Here is a 20,883-nt window from a genome sequence, read left to right as displayed (position 1 = left end):
AAACTGGTCCTGTGTTGTACGCAGTGGAAATTATAGTAACCTTATCATTTGGAGAAGGCTTGTTCATCAGCTGTTGCCCACTTCTGAGGCTACTGAAAACCAACACAAACTGACCGATCTAGTCCAGTAGCAGAAATGGGACAAGATTCTGCAGACAATGACTGCAGATCTCTGTTGAGGTTAAATGACACAGCTGTGCTCTCCCATCACTTGTGCTTTCTGAGGTGCTCCCTACTGACAATGAAGTACCCAAGCCAAGATCTATACATACACCACCAAGAGATAAATTGATTTTGGTCTCATCCCCCGGTTGTCAGTACCCTCACAGAGACAGGCAGCCTCCAGACAGAATAAATCTCTTGTTTAGTGACTAACCCTCAGCACATGGGGCAGAATAATCTCCAGGGTTATGTCTGGGAATAGAGGCAGTCTACCCTCTATTCCATTTAGAAAAAAATACTTTGTTTTTAATTGAATTTAATGATTATTTCATTGAATGTCAATACTTCAGCAGCTGATCTATGCATGGGAAGAGGGAGAAACCTTTAAAATAAAGAGGGAGGGATATGTCATATATTCATGCATATTTTGGCCCTGTGTATTGCATGCTGAGCATAATGTGAGAGGGCATCCTGGGTAGATGGTCAACAAGCAAAATAAACAGCTGCACGTTTGTTCCTCATCTCTCTGTCTCCCATGTGTGTTATTCATGGCCACCAGCTTCATAGTACCACAAACATAACAGAGAATATGCAGTTGTTAGTGTTTTCACCAACCAAAAGCATGTACCCTTATTGATGGAAAAGTTACTGCTATGGAATGTTGGTCGGTAATTGCTGTGTATTTTGTAGAAAGTACAAACGGCCAGTGATGGAGAGAAGGAATGGTTAGGGAGGTGGTGGGGGTCCAACTAAAAAAGGAGAGTGTGGAGCTTCCTAAGTGCTGTTGGAGCTCCACTCATCTACACTCAAGCTGAGAGTTCTCTTTCACAGTCCTGTCCTGTGTCTCATATATATGGTTAAATGGCTTTAGGATGTCAGGAAGTAAGTCACATACTATTGAAACACAGCCCATAATTTTTTAAGACTCTGTTATTTCACTTCAACAAATTCAATCCCACTCAAACAATCAAAATAAACATTATATTTTCCATTTGACATTGTCTTGTTTAATTTCAATTGAATCAAGCACTGAACAGCAACTGCAGAATAACCAGTCCCTTTACAATATAACTTAATTAATGACTGAGTAGAACAGCAGTTATCTAAAACTGGGTAAAGTAGGACAAGATATTCCTCAGTACTTTAATTTTATATTTCTTGTCTCGATGTACTGAAACAATACTCAGTAATGAAGGAATATGATTTACAGGGGAGGGGCCATTCAGTCCACTGAGCTCATACTAGCTCTCTTCAGGAGAAATTATATCAACACATCTGTAAAATGTGACTTGATTTTTGTTTACAGACTTTACTAGTCTGAAGAGGTTTGTGAATCATTTTATATACTACAGCAAAAACAATTAAGTAGTTTATTTCCACTGCGGATCAGTTAGCTATGGTTATTTCTGCCAGTTAGAAAATGCTTAAGGTGCACATTGAGTTAGGTGCATTATTTCTAAAGTTTAGAGATACAGCATGGTAGCAGGACCATCAAGTCCAATGAACCTGCACCACCCATTTATACCCACATGACCAGTTAATAATCTATTAAATGTGACCAATTAATCTCCTAACCCGTATGTCTCTGGAATATGGAAGGAAACCGGACTACCTGCAGGAAATCTACATGGTCATGGGGAGAATATAAAAATGTCTTACAGACTCCTGTCTGTAAGTGCCCAGGTCTGAATTTGGATCATTTGTGTTGTAGTAGGATTATGCTAACTGCCAAGTTCCCAACGGCAAAATATACTCTTTGGACTTGATCTTACTGGCACATTGGGCACAACAAGGGAGAAAAGTATTGAAAAGAACTCTGAATTATAACATTAACTCATAACTCAATAGTTACTGCTTCTATTGATATATTCTTTCCGCAGAGGTATTAAGAAAATTCCGAAAGTGTGTGGAATGCTTTTGTTATTTTTAGTAGCAATTCAATCCTGCCAACCAAGTGCTATGTAATTAATATGACACAAACCTTGATGGTCACATTTGAATCTTGGCAATGGGAATTCTGGAAAAGAAAAACCTTGGAAATTCATGTGCATGGAAATTAATACATTGGTTGAGCACTGAAGCAGGGTCTTAACACTGTAATAAAAACATCCTACCCAGAAGTCACCTGGGACTGGGATGGGACGGCCAGCACGTGTAAGCTCATTTGAAGATTGTACTGTGGCTCAGTGGAAATTAGTTGGAGAAAGGGAGAATCATGTCAATGTTAAGGATTTTGCAATGGCTGTCAGGACTGTGTCAATAATTGACCAAGGACCCTACAGCGACCATAAGACATAGGAGGTAAATTTGGTCTGCTCGGTCATTTCATCATGGCTGATCAATTTTCTCTCTCAACCTCATTCTCCTGCCTTCTCTCCGTAACCATTCACACACTGACTAATCAAGAACCTATCAACCTTCACCTTAAGGCACCCTGTCCTCCACAACTGCCTGTGGCAATGAATTCCACAGATTCATCGCCCTCTGGCTAAAGAAATTCCTCCTCATCTCCAATCTAAATGGACATCCCTCTATTCTGAGTTTGTGTTATCTGGTCCTGGACTCCCCCACTATAGGAAACATCCTCTCCACATCCACTCTATCTAGGCCTTTCAACAGTCTATAGATTTCAATGAAATCCCCACTCATTCTTCTAAACTCCAGTGAGTACAGACCCAGAGCCATAAATCGCTCCTCATATGATAAAACTTACACTCACGGTAACATTCTCGTGAATCCCTTCAAAGTCAGCCCAAAACTGCTCACAATACTCCAAGTGAAGCATCACCAGTGCCTTATAAAACCATAGGATTACATTCTTGCTTTTATATTCTGGTCCTCTCGAAATGAACACTAACATTACACTTGCCTTCCTCACTACTGACTCAACCTGCAAATTAATCTTTAGAGAATCCTGCATGAGTACTCCAAAGTCCCTTTGCATCTCTGATTTTTGATTTTTCTCCCGCTTAGAAAATAGTCTACGTTTTTATTCCTTCTACCAAAGTGCATGACCATACATTTCATGACACAGTATTCAATCTGTCACCTCTTTGCCCTTTCTCCCAATTTGACTGAGTCCTTCTGCAAGGACATCTTCAACACTACCTGCCCCTCCACCTACCTTCATTTGGTCCGCAAACTTTGCAACAAAGTCATTAACTCCATCATCCAAATCATTGACATATAATGCAAAAAGAAGCAGTCCCGACACCAAACCCTGTGGAATACATCTAGTTACCGGCAGCCAACCAAAAATGGCTCTCTTTGTTCCCACTCTTTTCCTCCTGCCAATCAGCCTGTTTTATCCATGGAAGTATTTTTTCCGGTAGCAATATAGGCTCTTATCTTGTTACGCAGCCTCATCTGCAGCACCTTGTCAAAGGGGTTCTGAAAATCCAAGTACACAAGATCCATCGATTCTCCTTTGTCTATCCTGCATGTTATTTCCTCAAAGAATTCTAACAGATTTGAAGGCAAGGAAACCATGGTGACTTTGCCCTTTTTTTTATCATGTGCCTTCAAGTACCCTGGGATTCAACCTTAACAATCAACTCCAACTTCATCTCAACCACTGAGGTTAGGCTAACTGGTCTATAATTTACTTTTTTCTGGTCCCTCCCTTCTTGAAGAGTGAAGTGATATTTTCAATGTTCTAGTCTTCCAGAATCATGCCAAAATTGAGTGATTTTTGAAAGATCATTACTAATGCCCCACAATCTCTTCTGCTACCTTGTTCAGAACCCTGGGATATAGTCCATATGGTCCAGATGACCTATCTACCTTCAGATCTTTCTGTTTCCTGAGCATCCTCTCCCTGGTAATAACAATTGAACTTACTTCTGCCCCCTGACTCTCTCAAACTTCTGGCGTACAGCTAGTGTCCTCCACAGTGAAGACTGATGCAAAATACTTATTCAGTTCGTCCACAATTTTCTTGTCCCTCAGTACTACCTCTCCAGTATTATTTTCCAGTGGTCCAATATCTACTCTTGCCTCTTTCACTCTTTATATATCTGAAAAAACTTTTGGTATCTGCTTTGATATTATTAGCTAGATTACCTTCATATTTCATCTGCCACCCCCACAGCTTTTTTAATTGACTTCTGGTGGTTTTTAAAAGTTTCCCAGTTCTCTAACTTCCTACTAATTTTTGCTAGATATTGAAGAAACACACAGAAGTATTCAAAGAAAAATGAAGTATGAAAGGAATCACTGTTAACTAGGCTGTTAATGTAACACCAAAATGCCTGAAGGCAAGACCTGTTCCATAGAAGTTTCCCAATCCTCTAACTTCCCATCAATCTTTGCTCTAGTATATCTCCTCTCTTTTGCTATTATGTTGTCTTTCACTTTCCTCCTCAGCCACGGTTGCATCATCCTGCCCTTCTCCCAGATTTATCTATCCAGCGCCTTCTGATTAGAGGAAAATTTATGTGCAAGGGTGAAGACACTGGTAGTTGTGAAAGGTGGGAGGCAATTTTGAAATCGGTGGGAAGACCGGTTAAGACTGAGATCTCCCTTAGCCACCTTACTAGAATGTGACTAGAAGGTTGAATGACCAAAAGTGTCATAATACTAAACATTGCTTTTGATGGGGTTTGTAGAAAATTGGTAGGTGGTAAGACAGGAGGTGCTTTAAGTGTCTGTTCAATGATTTTGTTCGTACATGAGCTTTTAAAGTACCTACTTACTAGATTCACAAGACGGGTAAAGCCCTCCCCACCATTGAGCACATCTACATGGAGCATCATGGCAGGAAGGAAGCATCCATCATGAGGAAGATACAGGAGCCTTAGGACTCACACCACCAGGTTCAGCAGTAATTAACCCTCAACCTTGGGGCTCTTGAACCAAAGGGAACAACTTTATTTGCCCCATCATGGAAATGCTCCCACAACCTACAGACTCACTTTCCAGGACTCTTTACCTCATGTTCACTATAATTATTGCCTATTTATTTATTTATTATTATTTCTTTTTCTATTTACACAGTTTGTCATTCTTTGCACACCGGTTGAATGTCCATGTTGGTGCAGTCCTTCACTGATTCTGTTAAGGCTATTATACTGTTAAAGGAATTATTGAGTATGCCTGCAAGAAAATCACAGGGTTGTATATGGTACTTTGATAATACACTTACTTTGAACTCAGTATTTCTGAATTTTGAAGTAGCATTGGCACGATCGATGACTAAATCGCATACCTAGCTGACGGGAATTAAAGTGAAGATAACTTGCTTGTGTGTGTGTGTGTGTGTGTGCATGTGTTGCAGAGAATCAGATTTAGAATGAGGTTTATTATCACTGACACATGTCATCAAATTGATGATTATTGACAGCTTACAGTGCAGAACATTAAAAAATTACTATGAATTAAAAGGGATTTGCCTAGAATGCCAAATGTACCATGGCATGAGAGCCTTGTTCTTCCTGTTGTCCTGGGTATCTAATGATAATTACACCTGGTATAATGTAGTCCAGATATCTCCATAATGCTCCAAAAGTGCTCTGTGATTTATGTTTGGCATTGCCCTATCACATTTCCTGGGCAAGTGAATTCCCAGTCAAGAATCTGTACATCAGTAAAAATATTGCAATTTTTGAGACAACAATGAGGCAATTGAATGACCATATCAGGTGGAATATAATATTCTTCTCGGCAGTGCGGTTCTTGATTATTCTATAACCTTGATCCCTTCCCATCAGAATAACTGGGAATCAGTGAACAACAACAATGTACACTGTTCCATCCCTCCTCAACATGCTGCAGTCCAGAATGCAAATCCTCATTAGTTAATATCACTATTGACAGGGAAGGCAGGAACACAGGATCGCTGGACCTAAAAATAAACTTGACAATTCATAATTAATCATTTGCCAAGTCCAAAGTCTAAATGGAAGTCAAAGTTTAACAGGGGTTCTCAACCCAGGGTCTTCAGACCCCTTACTTAATTGGCCCGTGGCATAAAAATGGTTGGAAAGCCCTAGTTTAATTATGAGGGAAAGTTCATCTGAAATAAAATAATGCTGATAATTCCAGTAAATCAATCATATAAAAAATATACACTTAATGGCAATAAAAGAATCCTCAGTCTTTTTGCTGTTGACATACACATCACTGAAAATTGAGTTGCACTGACTTTTGTTATTTATATCTTTATGTTCTTGTCATCAATAATTGTTCAGGTACCACTAGCGTGCACTGATTATTCGTAATTTCTTTTTTGCAATATCTCTCAAATGACAGTTGTGATTGAATTTCAATAAATTTGTCATTACATGAGCTTTTAAAGTACCTACTTACTAGATTCACAGTAAGTTAAATGCAGTATTGGCACTGATCAATGACTAAATTGCTTTCATAGCCAACAGGAATTAAAGTGAGGATTCAAAGCATTAATATTGTAAAAAAAAGTCACCTAGGTGGGTACATTTTACATGTAAGTGACCAAATGGAAAATAGGCAATTCATGCTAGGTGCCAGTAATTCATACTCTGTGTTGGAGCATGTGATTGGGATAGATATCATTGATTCTCAAAAGTCGTCCGCAGTAGGAACATTTTAAACCTAGGTAACATGACTGGCAAAGCTGTTGTTTGATCCTTGTGATTCTTACCACTGAAACCTTGTTCGTAGTTCGGAAGAGAGAGAGAGAGAGAGAGTTTAGTCGTTCAGAACATGGAAACTCTTCTGAGCATTACATTTATTAACACAAAGAAGAGACCTTCTTAGAAAGTAAAGGAGAGGATCAACACCAAAAGAAGTTTGGAGATCTCATCAGGGGTTTCGAGGTGAGCAGCTTAACTCCCAGATTAGTTGTTGTTTACACAAACCAGCAAAACTACTCTCACCCACACCTGCTCCATTTCCTTTCTTTCCTTTTTTTATCAATTACGTAGTACAGCTCTAGTTTTAGTCTTCCTTCTGCCTCCAGAGCTCACATAACCACATACCTCGTCCATTCTATGTAACATCTGAACTTCTCAGCTGTGCCACCCTCCATCTTAAAATAGCTCACAAGGTTACAGCTAATTCCTCCCAGACACTGACTGGATGACACTGAGAGTATAAGAACTGTATTGTCAGATCTAGGGTAATAGTCGTACAACAGATGTAAATATAAAGCATTTCAAGAACAAAAGTATGTTGCCAATATGGATTGCCACACTGCAAACTTGAATGACTCAAAGATACCATATAGCATGACTCACTTAAATCTCACAGAATGTGACAAAGACTTCTGCCTTAAAAGAAAAATCTTCTGGTGATAGCATAACCAGCAGAAGGCACAAAGGCACATCGTTACTGCTGGATAAGCAGCCCCTCAAATTGATGAGCAGTGCATTTGTCAGGCTGATGGCAAGTTTTTTCTTGAAATTTTACTTGTTTGGTTTTTCACTTCTGTATCACACATTAAGTTACGCATTACAAATGGAATAGGCTTCCAACACTTAAAATCTAACTCAAAATGATAGTGAGGCCCATAGCTAGCTTACCTAAACTGACATCTGGCCCCGCTTGGTTTGGATTAATTTCTCACACCTGCCATATGTCCTGAAATGTTGAGTCTAATTTTAGATTTCTTGCCTGGTTAACAGGAGCCTACAGGGATGAAAATGAAAGAGAGTATTGATCACTCAATGACAGCTGCCCCTGGGAAGACTGCGCAGTGGGAATACTCTGACTTCAGCAGGAAGTTGTCTAAAGACAAGAAAAAAACAAAATAGTGTTGTTCAGAGCATACACAGAACTGCACTAGTCATTACAATCCAATTTAAGAGGAGTTCTAAAACAGGAATAAAAGCATTATATCCTTTAAACACCCACATAAGAGAGGGGATACCTGGTTTGATAGTCATCAAGGCACTTGCTAAAGGATTTTGCTTTTATCAGCTTGGTCAGCTTGTATTGAATTTCAGGATAATCGACTGTGTCTCTAATAGCCCTTATTTTATATGTTCTAATCCCATACAATTCTAGAACCACACGTGTTGGCGTGTGGCCAAGTGGTTAAGGCGTTCATCTAGTGATTTGAAGGTCGCTAGTTCGAGCATTGGCTGAGGCAGTCCATGGTCTCATGAGACTAACGAATGCCTATATATATATATATATATATACAGTGGCATGCAAAAGTTTGGGCTCCCCTGGTCAAAATTTCTGTTACTGTGAATAGCTAAGCGAGTAAAAGATGAACTGATTTCTGAAAGGCATAAAGTTAAAGATGACACATTTCTTTAATACTTTAAGCAAGAAAACTTTTTTATTTCCATCTTTTACAGTTTCAAAATAACAAAAAAGGAAAAGGACCCGAAGCAAAAGTTTGGGCACCCTGCATGGTCAGTATTTAGTATCACCCCCTTTGGCAAGTATCACAGCTTGTAAATGCTTTCTGTAGCCAGCTAAGAGTCTTTCAATTCTTGTTTGGGGGATTTTTGCCAATTCTTCCTTGCAAGATGCTTCTAGTTCTGTGAGATTCTTGGGCCGTCTTGCATGCACTGCTCTTTTGAGGTTGATCCACAGATTCTCGATGATGTTTAGGTCGGGGGACTGTGAGGGCCATGGCAAAACCTTCAGCTTGCGCCTCTTGAGGTAGTCCATTGTGGATTTTGAAGTGTGTTTAGAATTCATTATTCTTTTGTAGAAGCCATCCTCTTTTCATCTTCAGCTTTCTTACAGACGGTGTGATGTTTGCTTCCAGAATTTGCTGGTATTTAATTGAATTCATTCTTCCCTCCACCAGTAAATGTTCCCCATGCCATTGGCTGCAACACAAGCCCAAAGCATGATCAATCCACCCCGTGCTTAACAGTTGGAGAGGGGTTCTTTTCATGAAATTCTGCACCCTTTTTTCTCCAAACATACCTTTGCTCATTGCAGCCAAAAAGTTCTATTTTAACGTCATCAGTCCACAGGACTTGTTTCCAAAATGCATCAGGCTTGTTTAGATGTTCCTTTGAACCTTTTGAATAGAACTTTTGCCAAAGGGAGTGTTACTAAGTACTGACCATGCAGGGTGCCCAAACTTTTGCTTTTGGGCCCTTTTCCTTTTTTGTTATTTTGAAACTGTAAAAGATGGAAATAAAAAAGTAATCTTGCTTAAGATATTAAAGAAATGAGTCATCTTTAACTTTATGCCTGTTGGAAATCAGGTCATCTTTTACTCTCTTAGCTATTCACAGTAACAGAAATTTTGACCGGGGTGCCCAAACTTTTGTACGCCACTGTACATAGTCCCATACAATGGAAAACGCTGAACCTGTTCCATTCCTTTGGACTTTAAGAAAATTGAACCTTGATTGAATATAATGGTAAGAAGGAGGCCTACAGATGAAAAGTACTTAAACAGTTCTAGTGAGTTGACAAACAAATTTTAAATCCACTCAAACACTACTAGAAATTTCTGGACATAAACAGGTTTTCATTTTATACAGAGAATGTCAGCTTGGTTTCAATGGAATTAGTGACATTTTGTAAAGAATTATGAATCACCTCTCAGATTATTGCTGATGATAAAAAGCTACCTCAATAAAAAAAACTATCAATACTGAGAAATGTGAAGAAAAAACTGTCAGAAACTCAATTTCTGTTCCCTTTGCAGTGTGGCCAAGCAAAAGGCTAGGTGTGATTCCAAACTATTGATTTTGGTTAACCTCATTCAACAGGGAAATGGTTGAGTGAAGAAAGGTTAACAGTATTCCCACTTGTGTTTGTTGCCCAAGTTCTCCATGAGGATATCCCTTGTAATAACCCTTATGTTAAACAGATTGCGACAAGAGTAAAATGTGAAAATGTCTCTGATGCCTGGAAGCAACTCACCAAGCCTGAACTACCAAGGAACATACTGAGATCCCACAGGAGTGCATTTACCACAGTGATGGGGGAGGGTAAAATTCAGGTGTAGGAAAAGCACAAATTTTACCTTTGTTTTAAAATTTTGTTTGTTTTAGTGTAGAATTATTTTACTGTTTTTCCACCTGAGTCACTCAAAAATAGCTATTTCACCATTTCTGCAGCCACCTCAATATCTGATGTCACTTACATGATGAGTAGTTGAAATTCAATCACTAGCCAAATAATATAATGGATCCCAAATTTTAAATGTTGATGAGACTCATACCTGGCCAAGATAGGTAATTTACTTGAGGTAGAAACAACATAGCTCAAACCTGTGGCTATTATCGATACATGAATAATGTAATACCAAGTACCCAAGCATCATTTTCACCACCCACTTGCCTGGATGGATCTAAAATTCAGCCTAGTTTCCACACTAATGCATATGTCAGGCATAAGCATTATTTAGCAGTTATACTTTTTAATTACATTAATTATCAAGAACAAATAGTTTGTTTCAGTAGGCAGATATCCTAAAATATGTGTATAATATAACCTTTTCATTTAGTTAAAATTTTCACGTTCAGCATTTGTTATAGGAAAAGTTGATAACAAAATATTTCATAAATTCTAATTAAGCATATTGATTTAAAAAACACAGAAAACACGCAGGTCAGGCAGCACCTGCAAAGAAAACATACATTTAGCACTTCAGGCACATGCCCTTTTAACATCATTTGGTGCAGAATGCTCCCTCAATAAAACCCATTAGGTTGGTCATGGGCAAAATTGTCCGCTCCTCAGATTTGCTGAGATGATAACATGACGTTAGAGTTATCTTTAACTTCTGCACAATATTCTGAATGGATGGATTTTACTTGTGTAGAGCTCTGAGTTGGATTAGGATTTACAGAAGCACTCATTGGAGTGGAATATGTACTTTCCATGTAATTAGTTTCAGCTAATGTAATTTTTGGCATATCCTTTATATGATGCTGCATTTCTGATGCACAAGCATTAGTGCTATTTGGTTGTGATTGTGTTTGTGCTTCAGGAGAGCCAGGAGATAGACCTGGATATGCAATGAGAGGTGTTGATATTAAATCAGAATATTGCATTCTGGGTATATACGAAGGCCTTAAGGTATTTGGATATAAAACATGCGGAGAGAATGGTGTCTGATAAAATCCACCATATGGTTGTTGAGGTATTATTACTTCAATGTAACAACCTGTTTCTGGATCAAACAGCATCTTACGTGGAGATTGTATTGGTGCTTCAACAAAGTAGTGCTTTCCTGTCTCTGGATCAATAAGCACTTTCTTGTGAGCTTCTGAATACTGGAAGCAAGGGAGCCGTGGATTATCCATCAACTGAGGTGACTGAGGCACTTTGTAACATTTTTCTGGAGTTTTCCTGGTTGAAGTAAAATGAACTAATTGAGGTTCTGCTTGATTTGGCACATGAGAAGAAGTATAAAATGGATGCTGTGGAGTGTTATCCAATGTGAAGATATCTCCAAGGCACTGGTGATGTAATGGTTGTTGCTCTTGTTGATGAGAATCTATAGTTTCCCAGTTTTGATGGTGAGAACTATTTCTTGTTGAATAATGGTCTGCATTATGAATAACAGATTGTGGAGAAGCAGGCATTTGTAGCTGAGGTGATGCATATAGCTTGTGTTCTTCAGAAGGAATGGAAAGATAATTGATTGGGGCTGATGTAGTAGATGGATCTTCTTGAGCGCGTGTGTTGTTCATTCCCAACTTTTCCATTTCTAAGGACAGTTGCTGTTCTTGATCTTGAGTTGTATTGCTGGATGAGTTAACTACAGAATTATTAGATATGATTGACTTCACATTCAAATTTGTGAAACATGACGGAGTCTGTGGTGCCAGCAGCGTATTAACTTCCATTTTCTGAATGGCAGCTGAAAATTCTAATTTATTACAAACATTTTGATCTTCAATTTCTTGAAATGATGCATCTGCTGATCTTTTTATAGTCTCTGAACAACTAGATGACTCCAAAGGAATAACAGTTTTTAAAGCGGATATAACTGGTACACTAATTTCATTTGGGATTTGGGCCTTCAAAGTTGAAAGTTGTTCATCTGCAGTTTTGCTATTACTGGACTTAGAACATTCTTTAGCAAGACCTTGTTTTTCTTTCTCTGAAACCGTCAAAATGTTATTGCTAACTTTGTTCAATTGTGATTCACTAATTACTGTCAATCCGTCGTCTTCGGCTGTCGGTACTTTATCATCTGTTCTTTGAGAGCTGGTAGACTCAGTTTTAAAATGGTTGCTCTTATCTTTAATTTCTTGTAACTTGATGTTTGTGATGTGATTTTGCAACTTGCTTTGATTTTCTACTCCATAATCAATCCCTTCTTTAAGGTTATTTTTAACAGATGATGATTGCATTCCTGTGATGTTTGAACTGGAATTAGGTGGACAATCTGTTTCATTTGGCAACCCACTTTGCATATCACTTGCACTTTTACTACCTTTGCTTTCGAAAGCCATTTCACTCCGGTCATCTGCTTCAGGGGCTACCTGATCTTCAACATCATCAGATAACAATTCGTTTCTTTCTCCATTAAAAGCAGAAATTTCAAAGAGTTTATTGTGCTCATTTGAATTGACTTGAAGTTCAAGGCATTCATTGTTTGATGTTAAATTTTCCAACATTTTGTTTTCATTCTCTAATTTAAATTTAAGTTCTTTCTTCAGTTTACTTTTTCTTGTAGGTGTTTGAGTTTCTTTATCATTGGAAGTTGATTTCTTCAAACATTCATTTGGATGCTGCAAGCCATTATTAATATAATCATTAGGATCACCTTTCCAGTATGACTTTTCTATGCTTTTGTTGCTGCTAGTTGAATTACTGAAGAGTGTATTATGGCTCTCCAAACAAACTTGACTACCATCTTGAGGATCATTTTTTCCATTTGATAGATCAACTTGCTCATTATTATAACAAATAACCCCTAGTGGGTGATCCTGTATTTCCAATTTAGTGTGAATACCCTTTTCCTCTTTGTGACTTCGTATTCTTTCTGGAATCCATCCATGTTCATCTTTATAGCGTTCCATTTGGATATCTTCCTCATTTGAATTAGAATTCTTGTTTTCTAACTCACACTGGATTTCTTGATTAGTCTCTTTATTGGTCAATGAGTAGACAGTATCTTCAAATGTTGAACCGGAACTTGATGGATGTACTTTGAGTGTTTCCAGTGCTGCCTGGAAATCATTTTGTTGTTTACTTTCCCTTGGTGCAGTAATTTTATTATTTAACAAAAAATTGGCTGAACTGATTTTTGGGGTTTCCTCTTCAACCTGGACTTTCGTAAGTGGTGATTGAAATTCTTTATTATTTGAAATTGGTATGACTTGCATTTTCCTTTCAGGTGTTAGCACATTAGTTAAATTATTCAAGGGTTCAGCTATGCGATTTTCGTTGTCTTTTGTAGCATCATCTTTACATATTCTTTCAGCAGAAGTTACCTTATTATCTTGTTTCTTACATGGAATAGGCAATTTGAAGTCAGAGGAAAATAACCTTGATGTATCTGAACTTTCCGAACTGATCAAACATTTCTTGTCAGCTGCAACATGGTTGCTATCATCTATGTCAGATTTTCTACTTACTGACTGGCATTGAATAAAAATTGGTGAACAAGAGTTGTCAATCACTGGTGCTTTGTGTAGAGTAGCTGGAAGTTGTTTCTTTGTACTGGAAGGGTCACCAACCTCTTCTAATACATCGCATTTAGCTTTAGTGGCACAGGATGGTGATCTGAAATAATTATTTTGACTGAGTTTTTTCACATCCCTGACATAAGTAGGGAATTTTGTTTTATTTTTTATAAATATGTTGTCCTTAATATCATACTGTGAAAGTTTAGTTTTGGCAGATTTGAATCGTAATAAAACAGGAGGCATTCGATTCTTGAGGTCAAGATCAGCAAAACTGAAATCTGGTGTGAGACGAGCTGGCCTTGGGTTACCATGTGAGATAGATCTTTTAACATTTGCTTTTCTGGAATTGTATAGCATTTTTCGTGATGTGGGTGCAAGAATATCACTTGAAGCATTGGTTTTGTATGAATAGTTATTTAACTGAGTGTCATCAGTTTTATCTTCATATGGTGCCACCTCACATCGCACACTGTCATTTAAATCTGGATTTTGTTCAGTACTTTGTGAACTCACACGTGCACATTTATCTACTGACATGCATGGTGCACTCAGGTTATTCTCTTTCCAAGCTGCATTGATGCTAAGATCATTAAATGTGGTGCATGATTTTGCAGTACTCAGTTCCAGAGTTCTTTCAGCATCTGCTTCTGTCTGGCTGTCTATATTACCTTCTCTCCATTTCTTAAGTACATTGGTTCTGCGGCAATTGGGAGGAGTTTTATTGTTCTGTGCGGACAAAATTAAAGCACCCTCACACTGTAAAGAACTGTGACTGCGCTTTTGATCCAAGTTTCCATTTTCCTCAGTATTATCATCATTTAGTTCACAAGCACTTATTCTTAAATTATCTTGAACAAAATCTAAAGAGTTACTGGATTCTGATTTTGAAGCAGAAGTTTCATGCATCATCTGTTGGAAAGCAATTGGAGAAAGAGCAAAATCTTCCTTTTTCTCAAAGGTTGTGGCTGGAATGATTGAGACATGTGGAAGATTACAAAATTCCTGATCTATCATGAGATCTTGCTCACGCTGCATTTTTTTGGATATAACATTTGTTAAAAGGCAGGATGCAAATTTGTTTTTTGGTGATTGTCCATCTGCGTATATTGCCTGCTGTGGCAGCTTGTTATTTCCAATTTTATTTTCGGCATTTGTGTTAATTGTGTTTTCTGCGTAAGGTGCACTTTCACTGAATTGCAAACATTCCAAAGTTTCTTCACTATTCCCCATCTCAATTGCAGGATCAAAATAAGCAGAGGAGTGAACAGTATCTTTTGATGTAAAGACTTTTAATTCACTTCTCTGTGGTTTCCTAAGTTCAATTTGACGTTTTGGGACAGTTCTACTTGCTCTGCCTTCTTTGTCTTGAGATTCCACAGCTACATCAACACACTCAAACTGTATTCTGTCAGATGAATCACTAAGTAACATCTTACTTTCTTCAGCATCGTCATATAAAGCACAGACTCTATAACTGAAATCTGGACACTGCTCTGTTATATCAGCTGCACCCATGCCATCTGGCTCACTGCAAGCCGACACCCTGTTTGTATAGTAGCAGTCTTCTGACAAAGACGGTGAAAAATCAAAGAACCCCCCAGAATTATAGATGTGAAAATAATTATCATTCGGACAGGACAAACTTCGAAAAGCCAGAGCAGTTAACTTACGAACCTCATAATCTGTCTCATCGAGCTCGCTTGCAAAACTAGACGTTTCACTCACACTATCAGCATGGTTTCTTTTACCATTAATACATGAATCATTTTTTGAACCATTTTCAGACTCATCTTTTTGAGACATTTCATCATGTTCATTTAAGCCAAGATGTAGATAACAGCCTGGACATTCATGTATATTTGCTTCAGGCTCCTGTTTTTGCAACAGCTGCACTCCATTACTTCTCATTGCAGCTTTGCTATTTTGAGCCGTGATTGACAAATGAACCTGTTGGTCTCCATTTCGGCTACAGTCCTTTCGATTAGTGCTTGTCTCTGTTAGATCACATTTAGTCGATTTGTTGTCCACTCCTTGGGCATTTGAATTGCTCTTTGCAGTTAACAAAGTATCATTATCTACCATATCACTACCGCAAACCTTCCTTTCTTCCTGGGGACTAGATGTGATTTCATTCCCAAAGGAATTCTTCTCATCAGCAGTTTTTAGGGTTAATCTCACATCCATTTTGCAATCAGAGTTAACATCAGGCACATTCCTACCATGTAACCCAGAGGACATATTCTCACTAGTTAGTTCCCTCCTGACATTTAGTTCACTCAATTTCATCTCATGTTTATTCATAAATCTTTGTTCTTGCTCTTCCCAGCAGTTAAAGTGAGGTGCTAGTGAGGAAACCATTAAACTGGTCTCAATTTCAGAACTATTTAACCAGTCATTACTTTGTTCTTTCTGTGAGTCAGCAAAGCCCTGCAACACACCTCTTTCTGAAGCATCTTGACTTTCATTATGGTCAGAAGCAAGTTCTTCAATATCCTCATATGGTCCACTACAGTCACTAAGATTTTCTGGAACATCGGAGCACACAGCGGTGTGATAAGAGCCAGGGGAATCACTAAGAGTATCATTGGCCTTGAAAAACAAAAGTGATTCAGTGGATGATTTTACTGTGGATGTGAAGTTGCCAAGTTCAGAAAGCCGATCAGTACTAGCAGGAATCCCAAAGAGACCAGTATTTACTTTGTGCTGGCCATAATTCTCTGCTAAAACTTGATTATCAGTCTCTGTACGCTCAACTTTGTTTTCTGAAATAAAATTTGAGTCTGTATTTGAGCTACTAGAGAGATTTTTGAACCATATTTCAGAGACAAAGTTTGCACCATTGTCAAATTCTTTTCTTTTGTTGTTTTCTTTGGGAATTTTCTCAAATAGAAATGTTTGATCCAAAGAATTCATTTTACCAGCACTGTTAAGTTTGTAATTGAGACAATCTCTAACCTTATTTTCATAGACAATTTTGCCAGATAAATGATGATTTATCAGCTGTAACACTGGATGTTGCTTGAGTTCTTCATTAATTTCTTTCTCATTCTAGTTCTGGAAAAAGAACATAAATACTTAAAGTAAACTTGAAATTTAGCAAAACTGCAGTTAACACATTACATAAGTATAAATATAAAATGCAATACATGTAAATGAAAATTGTAAGGGGCTTAGAATATATATGGTTTGGATAATGAATTTTATTGCATGAAAGCCTGGTACAAAACATAATTTAGAATCTCATTGAAATCTATCAAATACTGAAAAGATATGGAAAGCATATTTTCATTATTAGGAGTGTCTAAGATCTGACAGCACAGCTTCAGAATAAAGGTACATCCCTTTAAGACTGAGATGAGAAGGAATTTTGTCAGCCAGGTGATAAGTGAATCTGTGGAATTCATTGCCACAAGCCTTTGAGTGTTAAGACTGACATTGATAAGTTCTTGATTGGTAAAAGGGTGAAGAGTTATGCAGAGAACTCGGGAGAATAGAGTTAAAATACTTCAGGGCGGCACAAGAAACGCTGCAGATAATGGAAATCTGGAGCAACACAGAAAGGAACGCTGGAGGAACTCATCAGGTCATGTGGCGTCTCTGGAGGGAAATGAACAGTTGACGTATCTGGCTGATTCCCTTTGTCAAACTGGGGGAAGAAAGGGCACAAGCTAGAATAAAAGGCTAGGGAGGGGGAGGATAATGATCTGGCAGGTGATAGGTGAATCTAGTTGAGAGGGGAATGATAGGTAGCTGAGAAGTAAGAAGGAGAAATGTGAGAAGCTTTGATTTTCCTTATCCCTTTGGCCTCGTTATCCCTTTTTTATTCCCTCCCTGCCCATCACCCCGTACCCTCTTCCTTCTGGTTCCCCACCTCCCCTTTATTTCATGGCCCACTGTCCTCTCCTTGCAGATTCTGTCTTCTTCAGCCCTTTGCCTTTATCACCCTTCACTTCCCAGCTTTTCACATCATTCCCACTTAACCCCACCCCCAGCTACCTATCTACCTTCCCCATGTGGACTCATCTATCACCCGTCAGCTCATGCTCCTCCCACTCCTTAGCCCCACCACAAGCCACCTTTTGATTCTGGTCTCTATCTTTCTCCTTCCACTCTTGATGAAAGTTTTATTTCTTGCCTGACTCGCTGAGTTCCTCCAGCAACTTGCCTAAAGAAATCAGCCATGATGGAATGGCAGAGCAAATTCAATGGGCTGAATGCTCTAATTATTATTTTATTTATCGTGTGGTTTTGTGGAAAGGTATCAAATTATTGTTGATGAAGTAAGGTAAGATGCTTAGTGATCAACACTAACCAAAAATCTGTTTTAAAACTGAACATGGATTCAAATCGAGACCTAACTATACATCTACACAATTCCCAGTAAACTGGTAATGTGTAGTATTTGGCATTAACACATTTTTGAGCAAGTTAATGCCAGTCATTAATCAAAACAGCTTTTCCACTGTAAGTATCCTATAGTTTTGTGACATTGGCAGCTATACAATGCTGAAAATTTGTTTCTGGACAGATTCAGTTATGCTGGTATCTGTGGAAGGAAATCGACAGTTAATGTTTTGGATGGTGACCTGAAACATCAAATATCCATTTTGATGCTGCCTGACGTGGCACCAGAGAAGACAGTATTCAACCAGCTTTGTTCATTCCTCATGCTGCCAAGTAACTGAAGACATTGGATACAGCAAGGATAACAAGGCCTCAAAGCCCAGCTTTGTTACTGGAAACTAACAAGTGTGTGCCTAAGCATAGTTCCAATGCCAATATTCAAGTTTTCTGATGACATCACTGTCATAGGCCATGTCAAAGGTGGTAACAAATCAGTATACAGTATAGGAGGGAGATTGAAAATCTGGCTGAGTGGTACCATAACAACAACCTCTTACTCAATGTCAGCAAAACCGAGTAGCTGATTATTGACTTCAGGAGAAAGAAATCAGAGGTCCATGGACCAGTCTTCATTGGAGGAACAAAGATAGATTCCTTGGTGTTATACTTTGGTGGACCAGTCCTCGGCCTTGCACACAAGTGCAATTAAGAAGAAAGCAAGGTAGCTCCTCTACTTCCTTAGAGGTTTGTGGATATTTGACGTGTCATCTGAAACTTTAACAAAACTCTATAGATGTGTAGTGGAGAGAATATTGACTGGCCTGGTATGAAAGCTCCGATGCCCTTGAATGGAAAATGCTACAAAAAGTAATGCATGCAATACAATCCATCGAGGGTAAAGACCTCCCAAACATTGACCACATTGACATGAAACACTGTTGCAGGAATGCCCACCACCCAGGACATGTTCTCTTCTCACTGCTGTCATCAGGATACAGGAGCATCAGGAGCCACACCACCAGATCCAGGAACAGTCACTACCCCTCAACCATCAGGCTCCAAAACCAAAGGGGATATCTTCACTCCACTTCACTTGCCCTATCATTGAAACTTTCCCACAATCAATGGACTCACTTTCAAGCACTCTTAATCTCATGTTCTTGATATTTATTGTTTATTTATTTATTATCTGTTATAGTTATTATTCTATAGATTTATTGAGTATGTCCCCAAGAAAATGAATCTCAGTGTTGTATAAGGTGATATATATACATACATACATATATATATATATATATATATATACTTTGATAGTAAATTTACTTTAAACTTGTCTTAAAATTAGCCATGCCTCAATGCAAACAATCTAGATAGAAATTCTAACAGATTTTGACAGCGTTCTTGCAGTGTTAGTGTTTTCTCTGACTAGGGAGTGTATAATCAGGAGTCATAACATTAAAAAAGGGGTTATCTATTTAGGCCAGAGATGAGATGCTTTTATTTCCATTTAGAGAGCAGTGTTGCCTCAGTATATTTGTGGAGCATATTCAAGATGGGTTTGGAAGACTCATCAAGGGTTAACAAAATAAAGTATTACTGAGCTAAAATAACACCCATGATTCTAATAAAAGATAGGACAACCACAAGCGTCTGAATGAGCTACTCCAGCTTCTATTTCTTATGTTCTTCATACAGTTACTACATGGGCATTTATTTGAAGATGAATGTGGAAGAATGCCCAGGTATGATCTGTCTGTAAAAAGGACTAGTTTAATCCATCTATTCCAATCATCAACATATAAGCTGATGAAGAAAGAGCTTTCAAATAACAATTCATCATCAATAACTTCTTCATTAATGATCAGTGTAGGTTTTGCTGGGGTCATTAGTCTCTAGGCCTCATCACAGACTTGGTTCAAAAATTAGCTATATGGATTAATTAGCAAAAGTGAACACCATTGATATCAAGCCAGTGCTGCAGGAATGACAATAAGAACCCTTATTAAAATTACGTCAGTTGTAGAGAACTAAAATATTCCACCAACTGGAGTCACATTTTGCAGAATGAATAACGGTTGCAGTTGTTAGAGATAAATCATATGAGTTACAGATACTGTTTTAAGAGTTTATTAGGGCAACATCCTTGGTCCAACAGTTTCATCTGATTCTTTAGTTGCCCTCCTTTTATCAGAAGGTCAGAAGTGGGGATATTTGCTGATGTTCAGTTTCATTCACAGTTCTTGAAATACTGAATTAGCCTTGACTTACATGCAGTTAGGACTAGACAATGTTCAGGCATAAATGGATATTTTAATTAATAATTGCACCATATAACTGATGAACAATGAACACCTGCAACAAGAAAGAGCTGATCTCGACATTCAACAACATTTGCATCTTCCCACAAGTAACATGCTAAGGAATCAATGCTGACCAGAAACTGGACAGCCACACAAGTGGTTCAGAGGCTGGATATCGTTGATGAGTGATTTTCCTCCAGACAACCCAAAGCCTCTCCAAAATCTACAAGTAAAAAGTCAGTGTGTTGAATACTTCTCATTGGCCTGTGTGAGTAACCAGCACAAAATCAGCTAGCTGGAGCAGCCAGCCTGATTGACAACCCAGCCATAATTCTAAACATTCATTCTATCCATCACTGGCACTTGGTGCTGCTGTTTATATCATCCACAAAATCCATTGTGGTAACTCACCAGGACTCATTTGATCACTTCTCCCAAACCTATGATAACTGCCAGTTGAAGAAACAAGGACAGAAAGTGCATGGGAACACCACTAGCACTTCTGAGCAGATTGCCCTCAATTTAAATCCCAGA

At 38.3% G+C, this 20,883-nt stretch overlaps 1 protein-coding gene across 5 annotated transcripts in view; it reads right to left on the bottom strand.

Moving 5' to 3' along the window:
* LOC134349314 (uncharacterized) overlaps positions 1 to 20,883 on the bottom strand; it is a 72,209-nt gene that overhangs the window by 48,288 nt on the left and 3,038 nt on the right. For 2 of the 5 annotated variants that reach the window (XR_010018641.1, XR_010018640.1), the window contains exon 2: positions 16,661 to 16,759. The exons of 1 other annotated variant lie outside the window; for it this stretch is intronic. Coding sequence is in view for 2 of the 4 variants with exons in the window: in XM_063053421.1 (XP_062909491.1) it covers positions 10,799 to 16,618 (5,820 nt within the window). In the remaining 2 variants the exon portion in view is untranslated. Of the gene's footprint in view, positions 1 to 10,470; positions 16,760 to 20,883 lie in introns of those variants that run through there. 2 more of the 5 variants (XM_063053421.1, XM_063053420.1) reach the window with 1 other exon arrangement.

Source organism: Mobula hypostoma, chromosome 7 (genome assembly GCF_963921235.1).
Source record: "Mobula hypostoma chromosome 7, sMobHyp1.1, whole genome shotgun sequence".
In the NCBI taxonomy this organism is placed as follows: domain Eukaryota; kingdom Metazoa; phylum Chordata; class Chondrichthyes; order Myliobatiformes; family Myliobatidae; genus Mobula; species Mobula hypostoma.
This window is presented reverse-complemented; position numbering and strand designations above follow the sequence as displayed.